Genomic DNA, 10,769 nt, shown 5'->3' with positions numbered 1-10,769 from the left:
ACCTTTGGGGGGCTTTGTGTTCCTATTTGAGGTTGTTCCTGTTCTTATGCAATGAACTTAGACCTGAGGTTCAGTGTGCCCTTTTGGTATTCTAATGGTGGCGAGTTAATTCTATTATGTCCTAAAGGTTATGTCTTTAAATTTCGGGTGGGAAATGCAGATTTTACAGGTGTTGGCTTTCTAATCCCATCAGCTCCAAGGTTCCTAGCCCGTCTTCCTGAATGGGATTATCAAATCTGCATTTCTACAGAGATGGCCTGCTCAGTTTCTGCTTGTGATTATTAAGAAAAACTTTGGGGAAATATAATATTCTGCCTTTTTTTAATATCCCCCCAAAATATTTCCTTCTCTGTGGGGGGGAAGTCTGACTTCCTACAATAGTTTATTGGCTCATTAACACCCAAAATGTTCAGATACTGGTACATTGTACATTGCAATGGCTCACTGCATGCCAGCAGAGAATCTGTAATGAAAACATGACTCCATATTAATCCCATGCAAATTGACCTATGCCTCTGATCCACTGTAGCACTCTAGTACAATAATCGGAGCCATGATTACAGAGAGAGAGAGAGAGAGAGAGAGAGAGAGAGAGAGAGAGAGAGAGAGAGAGAGAGAGAGAGAGAGAGAGAGTGTTTTCATACAAGCACACAGATGTGCTCCGTTTTAATGGTGATTTTTATGTGGGTCCCATACATACGCTATGCTCATATACAATCCAGGGAAAATTTTTGTGTGCTCAATTACCAATTGGTACTAGCTTCTTTATTGATCTATGTATTAATATTCATGAACAAAATAGTGGCTTTATTTAGAACTAAGTTAATCAGAAAGCCAGACCTCAGGTCCTCGTCCACTTACATCTCCACAGAGGAGTGAAACTGAGATAGTACATATTAAAAGTACTGTACAGAGAAAAAGCCTAATGCACGTAAGCACGGAAGGAAACACGTACATAACTTAGTGAGCACGTAAAGAGTCGGTGAGCATCCCCAATATCTGAACTTTATAGGGGGCAAAAACTGCATCTGCCACGGAGGGGCAGTAGCTGCCGCTGCTGCTGCTGCTGCATTAACCGCAAAGAGATCATAAGGAAAAAAACAGGCACCTCCGCCCTCTTCCCCGTAGCAGGCGCGCCCACGGCAGCTCGCTTCAGGTCTCGGGAGCGCGCGCCGTCTAATATTCCCTCTTTCGTCTGCGCCGTCCTCGGCCAATGAGCGGCACTGTTGCTGGCAGGTGCGGCGTGTTTTTGTTTTGGGTAGAAGAATTAGTTGTAGTTCAGGAAGGCCGGATTCCTTATTTTCGCCCTTCGGAGTCGCGCGTGCCGGGAAGGAACTCTCGCTGACCAGCAGCCTCACGCGCACCGTGAACCTGTCCCCGCCGCCGCCGCCGCCTTGGGAGAGGGGAACACGGCTCCTCCTCTCTCGCCATCCCCCTCCCGCGGTGAAGAGGGAGGACGACGGCCAAGCAAGCGACCGAAGCCGCCGCGCCAAGGAGTTGGGGGGCCAGGTCTGGCTCGGCCTGGCCCGGCTTGGCTTGGTCTCTCCCGAGCTGACCCCCGCCAGGCCTCAGCCATGAGGAGGGAAATGAACGGGGTCACTAAGGGCCGGTTTGAGGTGAGCAGACGGCCGGTTGCCTGCTTGGCCTTCTTGGAAGTTTTGTTGGGTGGGGGAGGCTTTGTTTAGTGTGCGGTTTGAGGGAGAATGGGAGCCGGGGAAGGGACGAGATCTCCCTGCTGGAGATGCTGCCTTTCCCGTCTCCCTTACCGACCTGGAGGAGTGATGAAGGGCGGCGGCGGAGGAGGAAGGGGTTGTGCGTTTTCTTGAACGGTTTGGGGCGTGGGGTGGGGGGGGGGAGAGAGGAACGGCAAGAGCATACACGGGTGGAGATGTCCCTGGGATGAAGGCTGCCCTCTTCCTCCGTGTCCAGCTGAAGGAAGGGAGTCCCGTTTTTTCAAAGTGGATATTGAGAGGAGAGGTAGGAGGTCTTTTGTCTGAGCAGAGAAAGCATTCCTTCGGAAGAGACCCTTCGCCTGCCTGTTCCTCCTCCTGTATGCAAACACAGCCACCAAACCAAAGATTGTGGGTCGAGGTAGCTCGGCTATTCAGAGGGAAGTGCCGGTGCGGCTGCTTTTTACCGCCGATGCGCCGGCCCTGGCTGGAAGGAAGAGGATGGGGCTTCGGCTGTGCGTAGCGGGGCCGCGGGAACTGCCAGGAAGTATTTGGAGTTGAAGCGGGGGGGGAGGGGTACTACTTTGCACCGAGTTTTCCGTCCCATCCCCCCGCAACTGTGGGGAGAGGGGAGGAGCCAACAGAGGAAGGAGGGACGGTGGACGGGGAGGAGTCTGAGCACTAGGTTTGTGTGAAGTAGAAGTCCCAGGGTAGGGCCGTCGTTTTCGATTGCGGGATTCCCCTTGGGTAGAAAATATTTTTGACAGCGACGTTATTGGTGTGGAGGGTTTGCGGGGAAGATGAGTTCAGAAGAAATAGGTTGTGAATACGTCACGAGAACATAAGGAGCTGGCACGGATCATGCAGGTGGTTTCTCCGTGTTAATGACAGCTAGTGATAGTCGGATACTTAACAAGGGCCTGGCTGATGGTGGTGGCAGAAATATAGAGCGAAGAACGGTACAGGAGGGGATGCGGTGGAAATGTGTGTCATATAGGAAGCCCGATGGAGTGATAAGAATTATAAAGTTGCTGCTGCCGCCTCCATAACCTCGTCTACCACGTCCCCCCCCCAATCTGGGGTAAAGGGAGGGGACGTGCCGTGATAGTGCAAAGACGTATTGAGGAACCTTATAATGTATGGTGTACGTTTTGGAAGAAAAGAAGACAAAAACTATTTGTATTAGGAAAACATCACGATATTGAAGTTATGTTTATGTTGGGGTTATGTAGATGAACAAGTATAGTATATGAAGCTTATGTAATTATTGTATAGGTTAATGAAATGAGAGCAGCTAGTAATTTGAACGATATCCTAGAGGACATAGATGTATGTATCCATTACAAGTAATAATAAATGTATTTGGATCTTGACATACAGATATGTGATTATGATTTTAAGGAGATTCTGGTCCTTACAACTCTTTAACAGGAAGTTGAGCTGTTTTTGGGATGTATAATTGATCATGTCTTTGAAATTGTGCAAAGCGAATGCTGAACAGCTATTTTACAATAAGAGCAAATGACTAGTGTTTAATATCAGATTGGTCAAAAGCAGAACAATCTGGTGCTATTGTTGCTTTTCGTATCATGAGGTTTTGAAAAAGGAAAGAGTGGAATACTTGGAAGCTAAAAGAGAGAAATTTGGGAAGTGGAGCAAGAGTAAACAACAAACTATTCAGGAAAATATAGCATGTAATCAGAATGATCTGGGACTACACAAAAGCACCCTATTTTCACCAGTGTTATTTCCAGTTCATTATTGTGACAAATGTCTTTCTTCCAATTTGGATCCTTTCTGAATTTACGATGGTGGCAAAAAACAACAACATGGGAGTCACAAATGTATTCCTTATTTTTTCTTATTTATGTATTATCATGAATATAAAGCAGGAATAATAAGTGCAACAATAATAACCTTGCTTAAAAATACATTATTGCTTATGAACATTATTGCTTCTTCATTTTGTAGTTTAGAAAGGAAAAATAAAACTAACCAGGTGTTATAAAAAGTATTTAGCACCAGATGATAAACCTCCAAACATGAAAAAGAATATCTTCATCCAGAAATTGGCTGTTGGATTAAGACAGGTAATACTGTGTTTTGCTTTTATTTTCCTACTTTATACAAATATTAAACTGCATGTTGATGCAAAGAGCAAATAAAAAGAAGAGATGGTATATTCATTGAATTAAATGTCATAAATTGAATAACATAGTATGATGTCACTAGGTTCAAATTCCAACTCAAAAGATAGAACCTTGTGGTTAGCAAAGAATAACCTCCACCCACTCACCCCACACACATTTAATATTTTGTTCAGTTTCAGTCTCCTTGTCTGAAAGCAGAAAGTGAGCAGGACTAACAATACTTGAAAGAGATTTAGCTGCTTAAACTGTACCACTTGAACATTTTTAAACTTGAAATGAGAGAAGAGAGCCATGCTGGCTCAGGAATTCTGGGAGATGAAGTCCACAGGTCATAAAGGGGCATTAGTTCCCCGCCTGTGTCCTAAGTGTTTTGGAAATCAAATATATTCAAATTTTTTGGTCTTAATTTTGCTTTGCATGCAATTCAGTATTTTTATTTAAAAAGGGATATGTACAATATAGTTTGAGAAATGAATTCATCTTATTAAAAAGGGAAATTAGATATTACCATAAATCAAAAAACTTTCTAAGGGGAAAAGTACATTAGTAAAAATGCAATATATTTATTTAGTAAAGTAGGATGCAATAAAAACTTATTTCTGTATAAAGAATCTTTTTTATGCAGAAAGTATTTTGAGTTGTATAATTGAGTTTTGAAAAAACTGAAAATTAGCTTGAAAACATTTCTGTTGCCATGTTTTTCCATAAAAAGTTTTTCATTCTCAGGAATATGTTTAAATTACCTAGTAATAATATAAATAAGTACTGTGTAGGCTAAAATGGGAAACTGGAATGGATATAATACAGATAATCCTTGACTTACAATAGTTTATTTAGTAACTGTTTGAAATTACAACAGCACTGAAAATAATGACTTATGACCATTTTTCACATTTACGACCATTGCAGCATCCCCATAGTCACATCAAAATTCAGACGCTTGGCAACTGACTCATTTATGAGGGTTGCAGTGTCCCAGGATCATGTGATCACCTTTGGTGACCTGCAAGCAAAGTCAATTGGGAAGCCACATTCACTTCTTAACAATTGGGTTACTAACTTAACAACTGCAGTGATTCACTTAGCAACTGTTGCAAGGTCGTAAAATGGGGCAAAACAATTAGCAACAGAAATTCATGGTTCACTTGTGATTGAAAGTCAACGACTACCTGTACTAATCAAGCCAGAGTTGTAATACACTTTCTTCTTGAATCCATCTTGAGACAGCTGTTCATTAAGGCCATTGAAGTTTTATAAAATAGAATACAGTACTTCCTTAGATAAAGATGGTTAGAAGTAGAAGGGAAGATACATTTAGAGAATATGCACAATACAAATCGGGTAATATCAAGAACTAAAGTAATTTACTTTTGGTGAGTAGAAGCTAGAAATGGGAGGAAAAGTTGGAAGTAATTTAAGCTTTTGTATTTCTGGAGAAAGTAGTTGTACATGCAATTCTTTAAGCATGCTAACATCAATATGACAACAGTTGTGCTGCCATTTTTTCTTTGAATTCTGTCTATATTAAATCAATACCATTCAGCTTTTGCAAGCATTTCATTGTAAAGAATTTCTAAATAAATATTTGAATATGTATGATTTTCACATTAAACCATACTTATATGTACTGATTCTAATTGCCTTCTCAGATCAAAATTACATTTAAGCAGTTCAAATGTTGGGGAAAAATAAATAAGATACCATACCATACCTACACTGATACCATACCTACACTGCATGCAATGGTCTCTATCTTTAGAATTGCAGAAAATACTTCAAAATTTTCCATAAAATATGGAGACTATTGGTAGTCTGGTCACAAATTATTTCATCTATGTCCAATCATGTTGTATAACATTATAATGCCCAAAATTCTCAATTCCTGTAAAAGACAACCTAAAAGCAACTCTATTAATTCAGAATCATAAAACAGATATAAGGATAATTCTTCAAAAAAAAGTCATATTTAACTGGTCTTTAGGAGAGTTACTAATTATTTATAATAATGAACAGATAGGATACTACATTATGGCTAAATAGGAAGAAATTTGAGTATGAGGACCAGAAAGAAAAGTAACAGATGTATCATAGGAGCAAGTTTAATATGTTTTAAAATTATTGATGAGCAAACAAAATAATATTATTTGATGGGGGGGCAGGGCGGAACTAACTGAAGTGATCCTATGTGAACATCTGTTGGGAAATTGCCAGCGAGGCTGGTAGGAGGGTTTTAGCATTGAGTCTGAGCAGTCGCAAACTTCCTTAGTGTGACCTCCCCTATGATCCATGAAGCCTTATCTTCTTGTTCCCAGAGCAAGGTAAGCAGTCTGGTGAGATTCTTGTAGCAGAGTAGTTACTGACTTTACTTATGCACAAGTGACTCTGGTTGCTTGTATCTAATAACTTAAGAGTTATATAGTTTTTCAGGCATAGGTGTTAAATTGAAAAATTTCATAGTGCTGGTAGAAACTTGATATATTTCCAGATTCTTGACTGAACCTCAGAAGATTTTGGCCTGTAACAACTAGACTTTTCGTCAAGGAATAAGGTATTTATATATGTTCCCTGAAATTAAGAAAGTGTTTTGCAAGGCACAGTAGTAATAGATATTTTTGAGGAATGTTATTGTTTGGCTTTTGAAAAAGACAAAGATGGCAAAGACAATTTTATACACACTGTGAAAAATATACACCCTGAGAATTTTTTTCATGATGGACATCTCACAAATAGAATGTGAAAAATTAAGTGGCCCAAACAAGCAATGTCTTGAAGACAAATTCTCATCCTTTTTCAGTGAAAACAAAAAACCCTATTCTGTAGTCAGTATAATCTCAAGCACTAGTGGGCTTAACTTTAAATCACTATACTTGTTACATATTTTTAAAACTGTTATAGTATGAATGAGTTGGGGTACTGAGCTGCTATTTCTCATACAAAGAATGTAGTACAAAACTAAAATATGGTAGTGTTTATATTAGTTCTCATAGTAACTTCATAGTATTTAAATTTGACTACAAAACTTGTTAACTGTTGAAGGGTTGAATTTATTAGTTTTTAAAGAAATATTTTGACAAGAAAGAACTTTTTCAGTAACAAAGATACTGTTTATTAATCATTTTTCCTCTTCTCTTGATTGAAAAAAACTAAAGAATTATAGGGTTTGAGCAGCTAACAGTCAATTTCTGAAGAACCAAAACAGAACATTGGATCTTGACTTGGATCTTGAATTTGTTGCTTCAAATTATTCACTGTCTTGAAGATTTATAATGTTTGCATGATATAATACTGACAAATGTACTTTAGCTTCCTGAAATTATATACAGAGAAACTCACTGGCAAAAGCTATAGGACAAAAATATTGTTTTAAGTAGTCGAGGTGTTTTCTCTTCAAGTGTAATTTTCAGTTACTTGCACCCATTTTTTCATATTTCTCATTTTTTCTTTTTGTCAATACAGCTTTTGTCAAGATCTCATGGAAATAGCTATTTGGATTTTGAAAAATAATCATAGTATCTTATGTTGTCTTGACTGTATCTTTAACTGAAATATGTAAGATTCAGACCAAACACTTAAAACCAGAAATACTTAAAATTGATGAGGGGGGAACTGCATGTGACCCATTTTTGCAGACTCATGAAATCATACAAGCAAAAATTTGTGGCAAACTGTCAAACAACAAGGAGACAAATTCTCATCCTTTTTCAGTGAAAACAAAAAACCCTATTCTGTAGTCAGTATAATCTCAAGCACTAGTGTATTTTTTTGGTTTAGATTTAGTATATTATGCAAATCCTGATATTACAGTTTAAAACATTTTTCTAAGTATAATATACCTAGAAAGATTTTCTTTAAAGTGAGCAAATTATTTTAAAAGTCCTGCTACAATTATTAACTCCCTTTTAAAAAGGCACTACTGTCCTCGTGTGCTAAATAGTCCTTCATTCTTACTCTAGAGCAGGGTACCACCTGTGGTACATTGGCACCTGGCAGGTGGTACGCGATCATCCTAGAAAAGTAGCGGGGGAGGGGGAATGGCAGCACCGCATAAGCCTGAGCAAGAGATGGCTGGAGCTGCAGGGCTGTCAGGGCTCAGTGGAAGCGCCAGGATCAGTGCCAGGCTCCAGCTGGAGCTCGACGCTGATCTTGGTGCTTCTGAGCCCAGAAGAAGCGCTGATTGGCAGGAATGTTGCAGCATCTCCAGGGTCTTGTGATTTACATTCAGATGCTTGGCAACTGATTCATATTTATGACAGTCACAGTGTCCCAGGATCATGTCAAGTGACCAAAACCGGCTGCAACCACCCAGCAGAGGGGGAGGAACCAAACACACCCTACCCCACCCCCGCAGCCAATTCTCAACAGAAATGCTCACAACAATGAAAACCTCGGACAGGAGGAAGAGCGCCATCGGGCAGGTGGGTGTCTTGCTCTGCTGTGGCTTGGGGGGCACTTTTTTCAGTGCCATTGTAACTTTGAACAGTCACTAAGCAAACTGTTGTAAGTCAAGGACTACCTGTACTTCATCACTTTTTTCCTTTTTTTTTGTCATCACGTTTTTGACACCTTGCTAGGCGACTGGTGGTAGTCGGATATTGCCATATCCTAAAAGTGGTACAATGGGTGAAAAGGTTGAAAAGCCCTGCTCTAGAGATATGGTGTCTGCTATGGTTTGGTATTAATATATTTCAGTTGGTTTAGACAACACTTTTGGTTATAAATTTTAAAGATGTTCTCACTATCATAGTGTCATAACTTGCAATGCTTGTCACTACATCCATTCATTTTAGTATAGGACTCTTTATTATAACTCGTTTCCACTGCATACAATCAAAAGCAATTGCAGCTAATTGCCAGTTTCTGCTATATTCTTTCCTATTAAGGTTTAGTGTATAATGTCTCTACAACTTGGTAACTAAGATAATATAATGCTAGACACCCTATTTAAACATCCTTCTTGATATTTGGGTTCTGTGAAATTAGTTATGCTAGCTCCTTACAATTGACACAAATCTTTTCATATCCCTCCGTAATCGCTTGGAATTTAAAAGGTGGTAAAGTCAGTTACTGCTGAGTTCTAGAATATTTTTATATTAACATTGTTATAATGACTTTGTTGGGGGTAGTAAGCTCATTACAGTAAAGATAAACCTCTTTTTTGTGCAGAAATGAGCAAATTGTTTTCTCTACCTGAATGCTGTCTTGTGTAGTTTCAGTGAGAAAAGTGGCTTTGGCTACAATAAAACAAGTAGGACAGAGTGTAACTCATTAACTACAAATCGTGCTCTTCCCTAAAACATTAAACAAGGTGGACAAAAGGAGTAAAATAGTAAGCCAAAGTAATTGGAGCATGAGATTAAACAAGCAAAGGAAAGGTAGCTAAACTTAGTTTACATCAATGTAAGTTTATTATAACACTCCTTACTTTTCTCACAAATCCTCCTTGCTTCTACCATGTATCTATACTGCTCAATGCATTTATTTTCTTTGTTTAAATTTCTTACTTCTCCTTTTTTGAGGATCTCGTTAGCCTCATTTAATCATGACTTTGTTGGTCTTCCCATTTCTTTTAAGCCAGTCACTCTTCCTTCTTAAATTTGTTTTGCGGTTAGATTCTCCTTTATCCTCTTTGTATGATCACACTATCTCAATATAGTTCTTTCACACACTGCACGTTCCCTTTGATATTCAATCCATTCAGTTTGATCCCATCTCTTCTTGTTTTAGTGCATGCACTCAAATAATTGGTTCTCTTGCATTCAACTTACATTTTATATTTCTGCTTACATACCCAACAGTAACTTCTGTCTAACAAAGCACACTCTTATACATAGCCATCTTTTATTTCTTTCAAGAAAGATTCATCAAAGAGGAACCACTGTAGGTTAGAGTTCCTGCTTCTTACTCTCAGAGAAGAAGAGCCAGTAAAATGCATGGTTAATGTTATTGAAAACCACTAAGAGACCAAGCAGCACCAGGAGGGTCACACTCTAGAGCAGACGTGTCAAACTCACGACGTCACGTGATGTTGCGAGACGTATTGGGACTGTTTTGCCATTGCTGGCAATGGGGTGGGCGTGGCTTCTGGATGATGTGTCCGGCCCACAGGCCAGCAGTTTGACACCTCTGCTCTAGAGGCTATCTGTTCATAAGGAGTGCTGTCCAGACTGGAAATACCACTGAAATGGATCTAGATAATCTGTTTTCTTCAGAGTTCTCTGGAGTTGCTGCCCCATCATTTTCTCAACAGTTTCCCCCACCCCAAAGTTCAATGTCTGATTGGTGTCTAATAAGGCTCATGTCACTAGGGACCTGGTCCTGAATGAAAAGCTGACCTAGTGTGTATTATTGAGACCTAGTTGAGTACCCATTTTAAAATAAAAACTAAAGCTTACAAAATAAAGAAAAAACAGAACTAAATAATATGATTAGTTTCAGATGGCTTTACAAACAATAAAGCAAAATTTGGTTATATTCAAAAAAACCAAATCTATATCACTTGGCTAATAAATGAAATGGATTGTATTTTCACCATAAGGACACAATTTTAATAAGTTATATTCCTAAATTTTATTTCAAAAATGACTGTTGGAAGTGCATTAAAATATGCTAGAATTAGTGCTCCTCTAAATTTAAGAATGTGTATTAGCTTAAATAGATTGCTAGTCTGAAAAAAGGGAGACTGGCTACTCCTTTTTTTGACTGGCTACTTTGACTAGCTTCTCAAAAAAAAACACCTCTAGGATGGGTAATAGATACTATATTGATTTTGTGCAACCTGACTAACATTGATATGCTAGCATGGAGACATATATTTGTTTTTCCTCCATTAAAGTTTATATTTAATATATTCTGCTTGCAAAATAAGATTAGAGTATGAAGCAGACTTGGTCTGGCGTCGTCCTTCAGGCTTTGTCCTTTTCGAATCCTTTATCAAACACAATGCCATGGT

At 39.1% G+C, this 10,769-nt stretch overlaps 1 protein-coding gene across 17 annotated transcripts in view; it reads left to right on the top strand.

Moving 5' to 3' along the window:
* The first annotated feature begins 1,206 nt into the window (after positions 1 to 1,206).
* The window catches only part of FBXL20 (F-box and leucine rich repeat protein 20), a 116,208-nt gene continuing 106,645 nt past the window's right edge, over positions 1,207 to 10,769 (top strand). For 11 of the 17 annotated variants that reach the window (XR_014028708.1, XR_014028709.1, XR_014028710.1 and 8 more), the window contains exon 1: positions 8,074 to 8,235. Coding sequence is in view for 11 of the 17 variants with exons in the window: in XM_081346447.1 (XP_081202573.1) it covers positions 8,092 to 8,235 (144 nt within the window). In the remaining 6 variants the exon portion in view is untranslated. The other 6 variants (XM_081346454.1, XM_081346452.1, XM_081346450.1 and 3 more) reach the window with 6 other exon arrangements.

The sequence above is a fragment of the Vipera berus genome (assembly GCF_964194415.1).
Source record: "Vipera berus genome assembly, chromosome: Z".
Lineage (NCBI taxonomy): Eukaryota > Metazoa > Chordata > Lepidosauria > Squamata > Viperidae > Vipera > Vipera berus.
Note: the sequence above shows the minus strand (reverse complement) of the source record. Positions and strands in the feature narration are given on the sequence as shown.